The sequence below is a fragment of the Pantherophis guttatus genome, chromosome 2 (assembly GCF_059756535.1).
Source record: "Pantherophis guttatus breed Tessera chromosome 2, ASM5975653v1, whole genome shotgun sequence".
Lineage (NCBI taxonomy): Eukaryota > Metazoa > Chordata > Lepidosauria > Squamata > Colubridae > Pantherophis > Pantherophis guttatus.
The window spans coordinates 292,713,438-292,731,057 of record NC_142064.1 but is presented as its reverse complement, the minus strand read 5'-3'; the positions used below and the strand labels follow the sequence as shown (position 1 = coordinate 292,731,057).

Sequence of the window (17,620 nt, the reverse complement as noted above, 5' to 3'; positions counted from 1 at the left end):
ACTGGGGAGCCGTGGGGTTGACATCCTCTCCAACCACCTTTTCGAATAGGAGATAAGGTGCATTTGTCAACCAAATACCTAAGATTGAGGTTACCTAACAAGACGTTTGGACCTCTGCAGTTGAAATGGCTACAGTTGTTTGTTTCCTGGACTTCCAACCAAATAAAGTGTGAAAGTTCCGACAGATGCCCTAACTAAATAATGAGTCTCGAGCCAAGTTTCAAAAGGAATCCAATGATTTATTAAGAGCAACATGCCAGCATCTACTCAAGTGAGGTTTGCTCTGCTGCACATAAGTTATGGCCCACCTTTGACCCTGTCCCGTTCCCCCCACCCCGCTCCTTTCAGTCTGTGTCATAAATCACATTCTCCAACGAGGCACTCCCATGGGCTGTAGAGACTCACCCCCTCTGGCTTTGGTAATCTGAGATTCACCGTTGGAAGAATGTATGCGTGGAATGTGCTCCCTCCTTGCCTCTAATGACAACTCAAGAGCAGACTAGAAATCTTTTGCGAGTTGACATTTAGCTTCCCTCACTTCCTGAAGGCAACCTGTGCTAGGCAAAATAATATGAGTACAGGTAAGGATTTAGGGATGCACCCCCCCCAGGCTTGTTTGGATTTTTTGCATGGAATTTTGCTATAAGGCAATCAGCCTGGATGTTCCTACTCTCTACCCAAGGGGCCCCTGATAAGGGGTAACCTTTCCACTTAATTAAGTATTCGAGTTGTCTCCTGTGCCACCTTGAATCAAGGATTCACTGCACCTCATAATGGGTTTGACCCCCTATAACCATGGGGTCTGGGGGCTTGCAGGATAGTGGCCTCTGGATCGATCTGACCACAGGTTTTAAGAAGCTATTATGGAATACCAGGTGTGTCTCCCCTAGCAGTCAGGGCACTGTGTAATTAGTAATTGCACTGTGACTGGATTGATGATCTTTACTATGGGGAATGGTCCCATAAACTTTGACCCCAGCTTCTTGCTAGCGAGATTTAACCTCAAATATTTTGTGGAGAGGTAGACCTTCTCTCCCAACTGGAATGGCTGTTGCAGAGCTCGGTGTTTCTTACAGGTTTGTGCCGCTTTAGCTAGCGCTTTTTTGACATTCTTCCAGGTTGCTTTCAGCGTTGACATCCAATCAGTCAAGCTGACTGAGGAGAGGGGATCCCTTGGATACTCAGGCATTGGGATGAAGTCCATGCTGCTCACTACTTTGAATAGGGTTAATCCCATGCTACTGTGAACCGCAGGAGGTTCACTCAATTGGACTGCTGATATTTCATGTAGCATCTCAGGTACTGCTCTACCATGGCGTTCAGTCTCTCTATCCCCCCATTGGTGCTTAGATGAAGGGCCGAGCTAAGGCCCTGGGACAATCCAATGGATTACAGGAACTCCCTCCAGAAGTGGCTTCAGACAACAGGTATCCTTTCCAGTGTACCAAATACTGTAATCGACCCCTGTATAGTCTAGAGTCAAGGATCATCTTCACTTCATAATGAGTCTCCTCCTGTACTACCAAAGGAGGGGGGGGAGCAGATTGTAAGGGCCTTAAGTTAGATTCTTTTTCTGGTTTCAATAAGCTACTGTGAAAAACTGGGTGCGCTTTCCCTAATATGTGAGGGAGGCTAAGTTGGACAGTCACTGGGTTAATCACTGTCACCATAGGGAAGGGACCTATGAATTTGGGTCCAAACGTCTTGCTAAGTAATCTCAATCTTAGGTATTTGGTTGACACCTCATCTCCTATTTGAAAATGTGACTGGAGAGACCAGCGTTTGTTGGCCTGGGCCTTATATTTTTCTGCTGATTCAGCTAAAGCTTTCTTAGTCTTCTCCCAACCCTTTTTTAATGAGTTCATCCATTCTGTTAGGGACATGGAAGTGGGTGTCTCTCCAGGCAACTCAGGCATCGGCATAAAATCCATGCCCGTGGTTATTTGAAAAGGAGTCAACCCAGTACTGCTGTGTACTGCATTATTATAAGCCACTTCTGTGAATGGTAATAACTCCACCCAGTTTTCTTGTTGATAATTTACATAACATCTGATGTATTGTTCCAGCATTGCATTCAATTTTTCAGCGGATCTCTTAGTCGATGGGTGGAAAGCTGAGCTAAGCCCCTAGGATGATCCAATGGACTGCAGGAACTCCTTCCAGAATTTAGCAGTAAACTGGACCCCTCGATCTGATATTATTCTCCTTGGAACCCCATGTAGTTTGTAGATATGCTTCACGAAAAGCTTTGCCAGCTTCATGGCTGAGGGTAATCTGTTGCAAGCAGTGAAGTGTGCTTGTTTGGAGAATAAATCAATGACAGTCCAAATCACCTTGTTCCCTCCGCTGTCAGGGAGTTCGACTATGAAGTCCATTGCAATCTCCTCCCAGGGTTCGGCCATGGTCTGGAGAAGCCCAGGGGGGCTTGTTGTGACTCCGACCCCCGAGCCCATCTTATCGGAGGGAGAAGACTCCGAAAAGTGAAGGAGAGGAGTTGGCAAGGCCTCCCTCTCCAGGACCCTCCTCTCTGGCAATGCCTCAGGTGTCTTCTGAAGGAGAAGAGATAGGCCAGGAGGCAGGCACTTCCGAGCAGCCACAGTTAGACAGCGATGGAGATAAGTCTTGGCTGGATCCCCGACAGCGTCGGAAAGACAAGCACGCACAGCAGAGAAGGAGGCGTGCCAGAGATTAAGCTGAGTCACTGGACCACACCCCACAGGGGATAAAAGGGGGTGTGGTGGCCATTCAGGCTTTGTGACGGACAAAATGGAAAGCTAGCAAGTCATTCTGCATTTTTGGAACTTTGTTATATGTTCTGCTTGGACTGATTTTTTGGACTGGACTTGACTATTCTTTGGCTTTTGTGGACTTTGATGTTTTCGGTCGGAGGAGATAAACCTCCCTTTGTAAGTAAAGACTGTTGGCAAGCAGCCACTGGGTTGCTGCCAATTATCAAAGGAAATTCTTGTCTGCTGGTTATTTTAACTCTTGGTCGACTGCTGGTGTGCGTGTGTGAGACGGGGACAGAACATAGCTTTTAACATAGTCCTCTACATCGGCTTTCATTCTTGGCCACTAGAATTGTCTCTTAGTCAAATGGAGGGTTTTTAAAAAACCAAATGGCCCCTTAGTCATTTTGTTGGATTCAACCTTGTCTCATTTGGATCAGAAAGGCACAATATGCATACACATACAAATCTATAGAGACATGGTGGGTCAGTGGTTAGAATGCAGTAGTACAGGCTAATTGTCCAGAGCCAGGAGTTTGATCCTGACTGGCTTATATAAGTCTAAGTGGAATTGCTATTTCTATATAGTTTCACCCAAGCATGGATCCTTTTGTGAGAAGTAAGATGATCATTCTGAGCAAAACCCTTTTCACATGCCATGCATTTATATGGCTTATCTTCTATGTGAAGAATATAGAATATAGAATTCTTTATTGGTCAAGTGTGATTGGACACACAAGGAATTTGTCTTTGGTGCATATGCTCTCAGTGTACATAAAAAGACAAGATACAGTCGTCAAGAATCACAGGGCACAACACCCAGTGACAGTCATATGGTGCAATAAGCAATCAAATCATACTAGGAAACAATCAATATAAATATAAATTGCAAGGATACAAGCAACAAAGTTACAGTCATGCAGTCACAAGTGGGAGGAGATGGACGACAGGAACGATGAGAAGACCAATAGCAATAGTAATGCAGCCTAATGTGAATAGTTTGACAGTGTTGAGGGAATTATTTGTTTAGCGCAGTGACGGCATTCGGAAAAAAACTGTTCTTGTATCTAGTTGTCTTGGTGTGCAGTGCTCTATAGCATTGTTTTGAGGGTAGGAGTTGAAACAATTTATGTCCAGGAAGCAAGGGGTCTGTAAATATTTTGACAGCCCTCTTTTTGACTCGTGCAGTATTCAGGTCCTCAATGGAAGGCAGTTTGGTAGCAATTGTTTTTTTCTGCAGTTCTAATTATCCTCTGAAGTCTGTGTCTGTCTTGTTGGGTTGCAGAGCCAAACCAGACAGTTATGGAGGTGCAGATGACAGACTCAATAATTCCTCTGTAGAACTGGATCAGCAGCTCCTTGGGCAGTTTGAGCTTCCTGAGTTGGAGCAGAAAGAACATTCTCTGTTGTGATTTTCTGATGACGTTTTTGATGTTAGGTATCCATTTTAGGTCTTGAGATATGATTTGAAGATCTCTACTGTTGATACTGTGTTGTCTAGTATTGTGAGAGGTGGGTTTCTCCTAAAGTCTATCACCATTTCTACGGTTTTGAGTGTGTTCAGTTCCAGCTTGTTTCGGTCACATCACAAGGCTAGTTGTTCAACCCCCCATCTGTATGTGGATTCATCATTGTCTCGAATGAGACCAATCAATGTTGTATCATCTGCAAACTTCAGTAGTTTAACAGATGGATCGTTTGAGATGCAGTCATTGGTCTATAGAGAGAAGTGAAGAAAGCACACATCCTTGGGGGGCCCTTGTGCTAATTGTACAGGTATCTGATGTGATTTTGCTTAGCTTCACCTGCTGCTTCCTGTCTGTTAGGAAGCTTGTGATCCACTTAAAACTGTGTTCAGGTACCACTAGCTGGTTTAGTTTAGTTAGAAGAATGTCCGGTATGATGGTATTGAATGCTGAATATCATCTACAACAGTGGTTCTAAACCTTCCTAATGCCGTGACCCTTTAATACAGTTATTCATGTTGTGGTGACCCCCAACCATAAAATACACTGGAGTGTATGTGATGCGGTTAGCGTGATGATGTGTTTTCCGATGGTCTTAGACGACCCCTGTGAAAGGGTCATTCGACCCCCAAAGGGGTCGCGACCCACAGGTTGAGAACCACTGATCTACAAAGAGGACCCTTGCGTATGTCTTTGGAGATTCAAGATGTTGTAGGATGTAGTGCAGAGCCATATGAACAGCATCATCTGTTGATCTATTTGCTCAGTATGCAAATTGCAAGGGGTCTAACAGCGGATCCGTGATGGTTTTCAAGTGGGACAGCACTAGCCTTTCAAAGGTTTTCATAACTACAGATGCTAGAGCAAATGTTCTGTAGTCATCCAGTTCCTTGATGGAGGGCTTCTTCGGCACTGGGATGATAGTGGAGCATTTGAAGCAAGAAGGAACATGGCACATATCTAGTGATTTATTGAAGTGGATCATCTTATGGGAAATAAGATTATATTTTTCAGCAAAGGTCTTTCCACACTCCATGCATTTATATGGCTTCTCCCCTGTGTGGCTTCTCTTATGGGAAATAACATTACATCTATCAGCAAAGGTTTTTCCACATTCCGTGGATTTAAATGGCCTCTCTCCTGAGTGGATCTTTTTAAAAAAAAAATTATTTTTTTTAAATATACATCAATATCAATACATGAACAGTGAGGCATCTGGGTATCATTTCTTTAAATACAAGTAGTAGTGATGCTATTAATATTATTTGATATTTAAGTCGTACTTATATAATTGTAATGTTATTATACATATTTGTTAAAAAATAGGCCTTCATTATTTAATTGTTCAACATTTTAATCCCCTATTCTAATAACAATAGCAATATCATTAAAACATACTGTCACCAACTTTCAACCTCTGATTCTTATATCTAGCTATTACTTTTAATATATTATATAAAAATATGCATATTATTATTCGCCATTTCTTGTGTCTGCCTGTATTCTAGCTCCTAATAATGCCATTATTAGGAGCTAGAATAGAGCTCCTATGTATTACAAAACATTTCCTCTATCTATCATCTCTTATCCGTTTTAATATTTCAATTCGTATTCCTTGACTTGCCTACTAAATTCCTCCCTTGGGTCTTCTTCTCTATCTACATATTTCCTGTTTAACTTAAGTATTTCTTCCATCTCTACTATCTTTTGCTGCCAAGCCTCCAGAGGATCTGCCCAACTTCCTTTTCAAAAATATCTTAATGTTTGTCCAAAATAATTTTTTGGTCTTTTAGTATGTACTTTCCCTGAATTACTCATTAATTTTTATTATTTATTTATTTATTTATTGGTTCGATTTATATGCTGCCCTTCTCTGGAGACAGGGCGGCTTACAATGCATTAAGCAATAGCCTTCATACTTTTTTATATACTTGCTTAGTAGGGCTTTTGGCCCCCACAAGCGGTGTTTTTTTTTTTTTAATACAAAGTCAGCTTATTGCCCCCACAATCTGGGTCCTCATTTTATCTACCTCGGAAGTATGGAAGGCTGAGTCAACCTTGAGCCTGGTGAGATTTGAACTCGCAGTAATTGCAGGCAGCTGGCAAAGTGCTACTTAACAGCACTTTAGTCCGCTGCACCACCAAGGCTTCTTCCTAGCTTGTTTTGTTTGTTGATTTGTCCATTCTGTCTTTTCCCCTGGTTTCTCTATTATCTCCTCTACTTCCTGGGCTTTTTGATCATTATTCATTATCCCTTGTGAAGCACTTTCTAGCTTCCCATTTATATTATTCATTAAATCTATTATCTCCCTGTGATTCCTTGTCATAGAATCATAAATGCTTTGGAACATAGCCACCAATTCTTTTTGCAACACACTGATTTCCCCCTGCTGAAACATCTTGCCTTTTTTTATATATATATAAGTCCAAATAGTCTATCAATGGTCTATCACTGCCCTAGAGTCTCAATTATCTTTCCCCTCAGACAGTCGGTCTGGAAACGATTTACTCAGTCCTGTTGCTGCTCCTCCAGGAATACAGTAATATAGTTCTTTATATCCCACAAATAGTCAATTTAGCTCTTTTTAGGTAATCCAGGAAAATTTCCAAAATTTTTAAGTCCCCTCTATAAATGCAATCCTGACTCCTAATATTTGAAAGTTCCTTTACTTAGATGTGTTCTGTATTTTCACCATTTGAGGTCCAGTAGTCGTGGAGTAGTTAAATATAGAACAATAGATAACACAGCAGTCCTCTAGGTGTTGTTTCCACTTTCTCTTCTGTCTTATCAGTATTTTCCCAGGGTTAAAGGAGTATGTATTCTATTCGCCAGTAGATGGTGCTTTCTGCTTAACTCCAACATTGAATAAATTCTAACAAGTTCTGTTGTGTTTATTCAAACAAATAATCAAAATTCTAAGAATAATATTAGCATTTTGAAATGCCTTATTGCCACTAAAAGTTAGTGATCCAATCTTTCTATATTTTTAAAGATTTTGCGCTCTCTTCTTAATATTCTTTTCTTTTTTTGTTCTTTTGTTTCTGTAATTGTTCTCTCCATAATTGTTTGCCACTTAAACAAACTCTTCAAAGAATCCCGTTTCCAGAGTTTATTTTCTTTCGGGTTGGTTTTAGATTAAAAAAAAAAAGTCATCTCACCCAGTTCCACTCACTGTTCACACATCACTCCAGCAAATTCTTTGTTTCTTCGGCTGCCCCCGCTTCACGGTAGCCATAATGGCTGCCTCTCTTCGTCGGATGAGAGGGAATTAGACCTGGATCAAGCAGGAGAACTGCCACTCTATTTCACCTGCAGGGCACCACACTACCCTTCATCACCTCTAGTGAGTGACATTAGCCCCTTATGGGATCTTGCAATGAAGGGATTCAGTGTGAGTTCGTGGAGCCCACTTTTTGCATCTGACAGAGCCACAACATCAATCAGAAGCCCCCTGAGTGGACCTTTTTGTGGCTTTTAAGTCCACTGCCATAAGTAAAACTCTTTCCACACTCCATGCATTTATACGGCTTCTCCCCTGTGTGGATCATCTTATGGGAAGTAAGATTACCTCTTTGAGCAAAGGTCTTTCCACATTCCATGCATTTAAATGGTTTCTCTCCTGTGTGGAACTTTTTGTGACTTCTAAATCCACTACTATAAGCAAAGGTCTTTCCACACTCCTTACATTTATATGGTTTATCTCCTGAGTGGATCTTTTTATGACTTCTAAGTCCACTGCATTGAGTAAACATCTTTCCACACTCCATGCATTTATACGGCTTCTCCCCTGTGTGGATCATTTTATGGGAAATAAGATGACCTCTTTGAGCAAAGGCCTTTCCACATTCCGTGCATTTAAATGCTTTCTCTCCTGTGTGGAGCATTTTGTGACTTCTAAATCCACTACTATAAGCAAACGTCTTTCCACACTCCATGCATTTATACGGTTTCTCTCCTGAGTGGACCTTTTGGTGGCTTCTAAGTCCACTGCTCTGAGCAAACGTCTTTCCACACTCCATGCATTTATACGGCTTCTCCCCTGTGTGGGTCATTTTATGGGAAATAAGATGACCTCTTTGAGCAAAGGTCTTTCCACATGCTATGCATTTATATGGTTTCTCCCCTGTGTGGATTCTTTTATGGATAGTAAGTGTACTGCTATGAGCAAAGGTCTTTCCACACTCCATACATTTATATGGCTTCTCCCCTGTGTGGATCATGTTATGGGAAATAAGATGACCTTTTTGAGCAAAGTTCTTTCCACACTCCATGCATTCAAATGGCTTTTCCCCCATGTGGATCTTTTTATGGATAGTAAGTGTACTGCTCAGAGCAAAGGTCTTTCCACACTCCATACATTTATACGGCTTCTCCCCTGTGTGGATCATCTTATGGGAAATAAGGTGACGTCTTTGAGCAAAGGTCTTTCCACACTCCATGCATTTATACGGCTTCTCCCCTGTGTGGGTCATTTTATGGGGAATAAGAATACCTCTATGAGCAAAGGTCTTTCCACACTCCATGCATTTATATGGCTTCTCTCCTGTGTGGATGATGTTATGGGAAGTAAGATGCCCGCTTGTTCTAAAACATTTTCCACATTCCAAACATTTATAAGGTTTCTCTTTTGTGTCAATCACTTTTTGAGATGTAAGGAAGTTATTCCCAAGAAAAAAAATGAATGTCCCATTATAATTTTGTCTGTTGTGTCTTCTTATACCATCTTCTCCTTTGTTTTGGGCTAAATAGTGTTCATTTACCTGTACTTTAGTTTTGATTAGATTCACATTTTTTCCAGTATATTTTTTCCTGATTTTCTCTTGTTGGGCAAGAAAGTCTTGCATTGGAGCATCAGTGGAAGATGAGGTTTCCTGATTCGAATTCTTTGAGTGGTTTCCCTCATGGCTTTCGAATTCAATTCGAATTCCAAACTTCTCCCTTCCATCTTTAGCATTGATCACTTGCAACAGTTCACAGGAATCTTGATTCTCCTGCCCATTATTACCTTCAAAGCAAAAGGGAAATGAAAACGATAAGGTTAGAGAAAAAGATCAAAGTTAGAAAGTCAAATTCCTTCTGAATTTCTCCAAAATTCAGTTAGGTTGTATGTTTGCATGCCTATAGGAGGTGCAATGGACATGATGATTTCTATATTAATGAATCATGAAAGCTTTGAAAATATCTAGAAAAGATCTCTTTCTTTACATTTATCTATATATATGAAAATCTCACTCAGAGTCAGTTTTGAGTTAAGGAATCATCAGGGGAAATATTCAAGGGGGGAAAAAGAGAAAACTTAAGTTTCATTGGGGTGGTTTAATTGCAGCAGAGGCCTGTGAGAACCAAAACAATTTTTTGAAATTGTTCTCCTTCTTCCACAGTGTACCTTGGAGTAGCTGCTCTACGGTGTCTATACTTCATCCCAGCGATGAGACTTTGGAGCGAAATCCCTTGCTGAAGCTTCCCATTGGCGTGTAAACGCTCTTCGTGCTGAGACTGGAAAGGTTTGGAGGCTTCAAGAATGGCTATTTCGCTGCTCCAAGGTCTCATCCAAGGTCTCGTCGGCTTCCAAGGGCTCTTTGGCCGGATCTGGTACAGGCTTTAGTTCACAAAGAACGGAGGCCTAACGTACTTTAGTGGGAGATCACACAAGACCAGTAGTGCAAGATCTCAGGCTACAAATCTTATGTAATCTCACACTGCAGTACTTTAGGCCTGTGTTCGTTTAAGAACTGAGGACTGCATGCGATCCAGGGCAAACGTCTTTGAAAACGAAGAGGCCTACTGTCTGTTTGTAAACCATTTTGTTCTGGATCTCATGCAGGTCTTGGTTAGCAGAGACAGAGGCCTAAAGTACTGTAGTGCGAGATCATGTTAGGTCAATAGTACTAGATTTGCCACTACTGTTCTTGTGTATCTCTCACTACCTTAGGCCTCTTTTTTCTGCAAATGCACTGAATTAGGCAAAGGAAACAACGGCTCACCACATCATCACAAGGTACCATATTTTTCAGAGCATAAGAAGCACCTAAATTTAGAGAACGAAAACAAGAAAAAAAATAAGGTAATGAGGATTTAAAGCTGACCAGCTGCTGTAAGGCTGTGACCAGGATGTGTCAGCAGGGTTATTGCCGCTTTAAGAAGCTGTCTATATAAGAGAAGCCATGAGAGGGCGTTTCTCTCTCTCTCTCCTCGTGTATCTCTCTCCTTGTTGTGTTCTATGTGCACCGTAGCTCTCCGTGTAGGGTTGAAGATTGCTTGCCTGGTATGTGCCTACCATATGTATATATGTATACAGAAGTCTTGTATATAAACCACTGTTTATAAGACAAACCTCTGTGTCCTGTATTTTGCTCCTGGGTTGTCTCAAAATAGTAGTCACGTTGTAAACACTGTGACATTTTTGGTCTCCGCATGTCCCATTTTTGCCTTCCCTGGCGTCCAGAAGCACTCTGCAGGACAAAAATGGGCTCATTTTTGGCCTCCCAAACCCTCTGCATGTCCCGTTTTCAGCCTCCCCGATGCTGGGGAGCGCAAAAATGGGACCCACGGAGGCCTCCGGCCTCATTTTTGTCCTGCAGAGTGCTTCTAGATGCCAGGGAGGGCAAAAATGGGACACAGAGGGTTTGGGAGGCCATAAACAGACCTATATTCACTCTATAAGGCACACAGACATTTCCACCCACTTTCTTGGAGGGGAAAAGTGCGTTTTACAGTCCGAAAAATACTGTAAGTCGCGGCGGGGTAGGGGAATAGGTAGGGCGAATGTTGCAGTGCCTCTGCTGTCATTCGTAAGTGTGAACGACAGCCGTGGTGGTGCAACACTTGTAATTTTGTGACTGAGTCTTAAGTACTTGGGGGAGGGCAATAAACTGAAATAGGAATGGAAAAATAGAGATAAGAAATGGCACAGAAAGCATCTAAGCAAAGAGACATTGACTTTTTCCTTCCTTGGAGCATGAGATGCCCAGATCCCTTCCTTCTCCCTCAAAGGAGACAGTATCTGATTAGTAGTTTTCTAATAAAAAATCTAATTATAATCTGTCTTCTTGAACTCTCTGATTGGGGACTAGAGAACTCTTACCCAGAGAGACCACGTTCCTATGGTTTTCAAGCATGACTTCCGAATGCAGCGCTTTCTGGTCAGGATCCAGCTGAAACCATTCCTCCTCAGAGAAAGACACAGCCACCTCCTCGAAGGACACAAGACTCTCCTGAACACGGAAAAAAGAACAGAACAGGAGGATTCGCAAGATCTGTTCATCTTCATCAATGATTTAGACAAGAGGATAGAAAGGGAACTCATCAAATTGGCAGACAAGACCAAATTAACAGGAATAACAACACTTCAGAGAAGATAAGCTCGAGATATAGAAGGATCGACAGATTGGGACCCATCTAACAAAATGAAATCAACAATGAGAAATGTTCGGTCCTAAATTTGGGAAAGAAAAACCAAATGCACTGGCATAGAACAGTGAGAACAATTAATCAGTGGAATGACTTGCCTCCAGAAATTGTGGGTGCTCCAGCACTGGAGGCGATTATGAAGAAATTGGGCAGCCATTTATCTGAAATGTTATAGGGCTTCCTGTCTGAGCAGGGGGTTGGACTAGAAGACCTCCAAGATTCCTATCAACTCTGTTATTCTGCTCCATTGTTCCCAAATTCCCAAAGCAAAGATGCACTATGTTAAATGGCTGTGTATCACACAAGTCCTAATTTTAGGTGAGAAAATGGGAAAATCTGAAAATTGCTTTCACTGAAGAAATATTTGGGGATGTTTTATCAGGTTCATTGACTATGCAAAACCTTCAGTGCCTTTCAGTAAAGTAATCCCACTTCTGAATCAACTGATCTATCACTCTATCATTGATTGGTCTAGTAGTCTGAGCCATTGGCTGAAAGGAAGAAAATAAAGAAGAGAAAATTCCGTGGGAAAGTCATTTCTCAGCTTTTGCAAAGCAGGAAAGTTTGATCTCCTAATTGAGGTGCAAATCAGAGGATTGGAAATTATTTTGTAGCCCAAAGTACATGCTTAACACAGCCTTTCTTACTTGTTTTGGAGGTTCAACTGCTGTTTGATCTCTGTCATAAAAACCAGAAAGCTTCATTCTTTGTTTCTCTGTAGTGAATAAATAATTTCAAAATGCATATTAACAAAATAGGAAGAGGTATTCCATAGAAGAGAAGAGAGAGTGAAGGTAAGGCAGATGGGAAATCAGAAGGTCTTCCATTACCTTCTGAGGTGTCCAAACTTGGATCTTTCCAAGGGATCCTCCTGAAAAATAGGTCCTGAGGGGGATTTGACAGGTTCTTCTTTCCCTCAGGATATCTGATCTCCGCAGTGCAGCACTTCAAATAGGAGGAAGGAAAAACAATGCAGAATTAATGTACATCACACGACATAAAGTGGATACTTATATTTGGAACACAACCTCAAAGCCCCCAATATCCATCTGTGAGATTGAGTAAGAAAACAAGGGAACAATTGCCACATATGATGAATGCCAGAGAAGTTTGGGAAGGAGGGTAAAGTATTCAAACACTTTCTCTATTTCCTTCTGAGCACCCTAAAGTCTCTCACCTGCAACTGGACCTGCTCCTTCTGCTCCTCCGCCTGGCTCAGGAGGAGGCCTTCCGCCAGGGCCACCGCCTGGGAGCTGGTCTCTGCTCCACACTCCCGCACCCAGCCCTCCATCTCTGGGGGCAGAAGGAACAGGAGCTGCTCCAGAACCACCAGGTCCAGCATCTGGGCTTTGGTGAGCTTTTCTGGTCTCAGCCATCGCCTGCAAAAGCCATGAACTCGGCTGCAAAGTCCTCGGGGACCCTCAGCCTCCCGGTATTGGATGGAGGTCCAGGATTGAACTTGTGAAGGGAGGATGGTTTCCTCCTCCAGGATCTCCTGCCAGGGTCTTGTCCAGAGCTTCCCCCCCTTCCCAGGCTGAGCAGCTGAAGGGCCTTTTCCGGCTCCCTCCTTCCCAAAAGGTTGTGTCTCCATCCTTTCTCTGTCCTGCAGAGCAACTGCAAATGGCTCCAAGGACTCTGGTGGGTCTCCAGATGCCTTTTCCTTCACGGGACCATTTCTGGTGCTGCAGGACTGATCCCTGCAAGGGATTCCACCCTTTTTCTTCTTCCCCCAAGAGGAAAGTTTGCCTTGCAAAGACCACAAATGGCTTCCAGTTTCTGTATCTGAGATGGGAAGAAAAAGAAACGCCAAGAATTAGAAAGTGGAATTCAGCCACTGAGCGACCTTCCCCCAACCTGCCCGGAGGCCCCCCCTCCGCCCCCCACCTTCCCGGCATCCCATTTCTTCCGCTTCCCCCTGCAGGGAGAAGGCGGCTGGGGAGCATGGGACCTGGGAAGAGCTCCCCCCTCACCCGGGGAACCTCTGGATGTCCCCCGCCAGACTCTCCCGCACCTCTCCGCATTCTCCGGGGCCCCAGGGGTTAAGGAGAGCGAGTGAAAAGTCCTAGAGAGGCAAGCTTTTGTGATGTCACTTCCTTCGCAGCTTCCCGTACAAAGGCAACCGTGACATTCTCTTGGCAGAATGTCTCTGCCCTCTGGTGGATATAGAGTAAAGTGCCGGGATCGTCGAAAGAAGAGCGCATGGGAGGGGGAAGGGAGAGGGCGGGGAGGATGGGCTTGGGAGTAGGAGGAAAGGTCCCTCCCAATGGCTCCCTGTCAGACAAAGGTTTCAACATCTGTGCTTCTTTTCCCCCTTTTATATCAACCCAAATGCATTGAAGGAAGTTTTCACCTTTCTTCTGTTGCGTTTCTAGAGTGGTTTGGTTATTTCTTCTGTATAGTGCCGTGTTTCCCAAACTTGGCTGTTTTAAGATGCATGGACTTCAATTCCCAGAATTCCCCAACCAGTATGCCTGGTTGAGGAATTCTGGGAGTTGAAGTCCATACATCTTCAAAGGGTCAAGTTTGGGAAACACTGGTATAGTGCAACTCCAGCTCCATCTCTTTCATTCGGCCTGCTTCTTATTTACAGAAGAGAAGAGAAGAGAAGAGAAGAGAAGAGAAGAGAAGAGAAGAGAAGAGAAGAGAAGAGAGAATAATGAAATAGAATAGAAAAGAGAAGAATGGAATAGAGAAGAAAAGAATGGAATGGAATGCAATGCAATGGAATGGAATAGAGAAGAATGGAATAGAATAGAAAAAAGAATGGAATGGAATGGAATAGAATAAGGAAGTGGAATGGAATGGAATGGAATAGAGAAGAATGGAATAGAAGAATGGAATAAAATAGAATAGAAAAGAGAAGAATGGAATGGAATGGAATAGAATAGAATAGAATAAAATAGAGAAGAATGGAATAGAAATAAGGAAGAATGGAATAGAATAGAATAGAAAAGAGAATGTTTTAACTTTTATGTTTTTATATATGTTTTTTTATGTTTTTATATATGGTTTTTAAATTTATTTATTTATTGTATTTATTTATTGGTTCGATTTATATGCCGCCCTTCTCCGGAGACTCAGGCAGCTTACAATGCGTTAAGCAATAGCTTTCATACTTTTGTATATACCTGCTTAGTTGGGTTTACGGGCCCCCCAAGCGATGTTCTTTTTTTATATATATACAAAGTCAGCTTATTGCCCCCACAATCCGGGTCCTCATTTTACCTACTCGAAAGGATGGAAGGCTGAGTCAATCTTGAGCTGGTGAGATTTGTCTCTGTTGATCTGCTGAACTAGCAGTCAGCTGAAGTAGCTGAAGTACTGCACTCTAACCACTGCGCCACCCTGGCTCATAATGCATTGTAAGCCGTTTTGAGTGTTCGGAGAAAGGCGGCATAGAAGTTGAACAAATAAAAAATAATAAATAGAATGGAATAGAATAGGGGTGCCTCAGGGCTCGGTCCTCTCTTCCCTCCTATTTAACATCTACATGAAACCACTGGGTGAAATCATCCAATGACACGGGGTGTCAGTAATATGCTGATGATACCCAGCTGTATATCTCCACCCCTCGTCAGTTCAGTGAGGCAGTAGATGTGATGTGCCGGTGCCTGGAGGCTGTGAGGATTTGGATGGGAGTCAACAGGCTCAGACTTAACCCAGACAAGACCGAATGGCTCTGGGTATTGCCCCCTAAAGACTATGTTGATTGTATATCCTTGGTTCTAGGGGGTGAGAAAGTGCCCCCCTCAGAACGGGCTCGCAATTTGGGTGTCCTTCTAGACTCACAGCTGAAACTGGAACAACATCTGACAGCTGTAGCTAGGAGGACCTTTGCACAGGTTCATCTGGTGCACCAATTGTGACCCTACTTGGATCAGGAGGCTCTCCTCACAGTCACTCATGCCCTTGTCACCTCATGGACTATTGCAGCGCGCTCTACATGGGGCTACCCTTGAAAAGTGTTCGGAGGCTACAGTTGGTCCAGAATGCAGCTGCGCGAGTTATAGTGGGTCTGCCTAGATACATCCACATTACATCAATTCTCCACGAGCTGTACTGGCTCCCTATTGGTCTCTGGGTGCAATTCTAGGTGTTGGTCATTACCCTTAAAGCCCTATATGGCTCAAGGCCAGGCTATCTTCGAGATCGCCTTCTACCACATAGCTCCCAGCGACCGGTAAGATCCCACAGAGTTGGTCTCCTCCAGGTCCCGTCAGCTAAACAATGTTGGCTGGCGGGCCCGCAGGGGAGGGCCTTCTCTGTGGCTGCCCCGGCTCTCTGGAACCAATTACCTCCTGAGGTCCGGAGCGCCCCCACCCTATTGGCCTTCCGCAAAGCGGTGAAGACCTGGCTCTTCCGGCAGGCCTGGGGCCGTTGATCTTGATATAAGGATCTTGCAAGACCTGGCCACGAATTGAAGTGCATGTGTTTTAACGTTTTTAAAGTTTTAATTAATTTATTTATTTGAATTTATATACTGTCCTTCTTCCGAAGGACTCAGGGCGGTGTACAGCCAGAATAAGAACACACAAATAGAAAATTTTAAATTTAAAATATATATTAAGCAATATGGCCCGTAACTAATTAAAAACCCATTTTTTAAACATTGTTTTAATGTTTTTCTTTTAACTTTTTTATGGGATTGTTTGCATTGTCTTATTCTTTGTTGTAAGCCGCCCAGAGTCCCTTGGGAGTTGGACGGCATAGAAATGCGACAAAATAAATAAATAATAATAATAAAGAAAGGAAGAGAAGAATGGAATAGAATGGAATAGAATAGAATAGAAAAGAGAAGAATGGAATAGAATAGAATGGAACAGAGAAGAATGGAATGGAATACAATAGAAAAAAGAAGAATGGAATAGAGTGGAATAGGAAAAAATGGAATAGAGTAGAGAAGAATGGAATGGAATGGAATACAATAGAAAAGAGAAGAATGGAATAGAATAGAATAAAGAAGACTAGAATAGAAGAGAGAAAAATGGAATAGAATAGAATAGAAAAGAGAAGAATGGAATGGAATGGAATAGGGAAGAATGGAAAAGAAGAGAAGAATGGAATGGAATAGAATAGAATGGAATAGAGAAGAATGGAATAGAATAGAGAAGAATGGAATACAATAGAAAAGAAGAATAGAATAGAATGGAATGGAATAGGAAAGAAGAGAAGAATGAAATGGAAAAGAATGGAATAGAGAAGAATGCAATGGAATACAATAGAGAAGAATGGAATAGAAAAGAAGAATGGAATAGAATAGAATATAAAAGAAGAATGGAATAGAATAGAAAAGAGAAGAATGGAATGGAATAGGGAAGAATGTAATGGAATACAATAGAAAAGAGAAGAATAGAAAAGAGAAGAATGGAATAGAAAAGAAAAGAGGAATGGAATGGAATAGAATAGAAAAGAGAAGAATGGAATAAAATAGAGAAGAATGGAATAGAATAGAAAAGAAAAGAATGGAATAGAGAAGAATAGAGAAGAATAGAAAAGAGAAGAGAAGAATGGAATGGAATAGAAAAGAAAAGAAGAAAGAAAAACTCTTTCTGGCAGCCCCTGATATGGGAAGATACCATCATGTCTCCTCTCCTTCTTTTCATCAGACTAGAAAATACCCAGTTCCAACAACTTTTTTTTTATGTTTTTGCCTCCATCTTTGTTGCTCTTCTCTGCACTCTTTCTAGAGTCTCCAGATCTTATTTATTATACAAAACACAAAGAAAAATAGAAATAGGAAATCAGGAAAAGGAGAAAGACAGGAAAAGAAAGTCTGAGGTACAAGAGAAAAAAGGGGAAAAAAGACATTGACTTCTTTTTTAGCACAGTGCAAGGTTTTTTAAAAAAAGCCATTCCAGCCTGACAATTCAATCTAATACACAAAAGCAAAGTCATTTTATCTCTCTTTCCTTTGAACACTTTAAATGTGAAAATGCCCAATTTAACGGCTGAAGAAGGAAAGGGCAGAATGGTCCTGAAGACCCTGTTGGCATGGCTGAGGGATGGAAGGCTCC

At 42.2% G+C, this 17,620-nt stretch overlaps 1 protein-coding gene across 2 annotated transcripts; it reads right to left on the bottom strand.

Annotated features, from left to right (window-relative positions):
* Window positions 1-3,275: 3,275 nt before the first annotated feature.
* On the bottom strand, window positions 3,276-13,645 carry LOC148116197 (uncharacterized). 2 transcript variants are annotated; one of them, XM_087884990.1, is made up of 7 exons: window positions 13,618-13,645; window positions 12,784-13,388; window positions 12,437-12,551; window positions 12,254-12,321; window positions 11,281-11,410; window positions 7,645-9,201; window positions 3,276-3,406 (listed from the first exon to the last, which is right to left on the bottom strand). In XM_087884990.1, the coding sequence occupies exons 1-7, from the start codon at window positions 13,625-13,627 to the stop codon at window positions 3,291-3,293; spliced, it is 2,601 nt and encodes an 866-aa protein (XP_087741116.1). In that variant the 5' UTR covers window positions 13,628-13,645; the 3' UTR covers window positions 3,276-3,290. The 2 variants fall into 2 exon arrangements, with proteins under 2 accessions (XP_087741116.1, XP_087741115.1); XM_087884989.1 differs by lacking the exon at window positions 3,276-3,406 and having other exon boundaries at window positions 5,532-9,201; window positions 13,577-13,641.
* Between the last annotated feature and the right edge of the window lie 3,975 nt (window positions 13,646-17,620).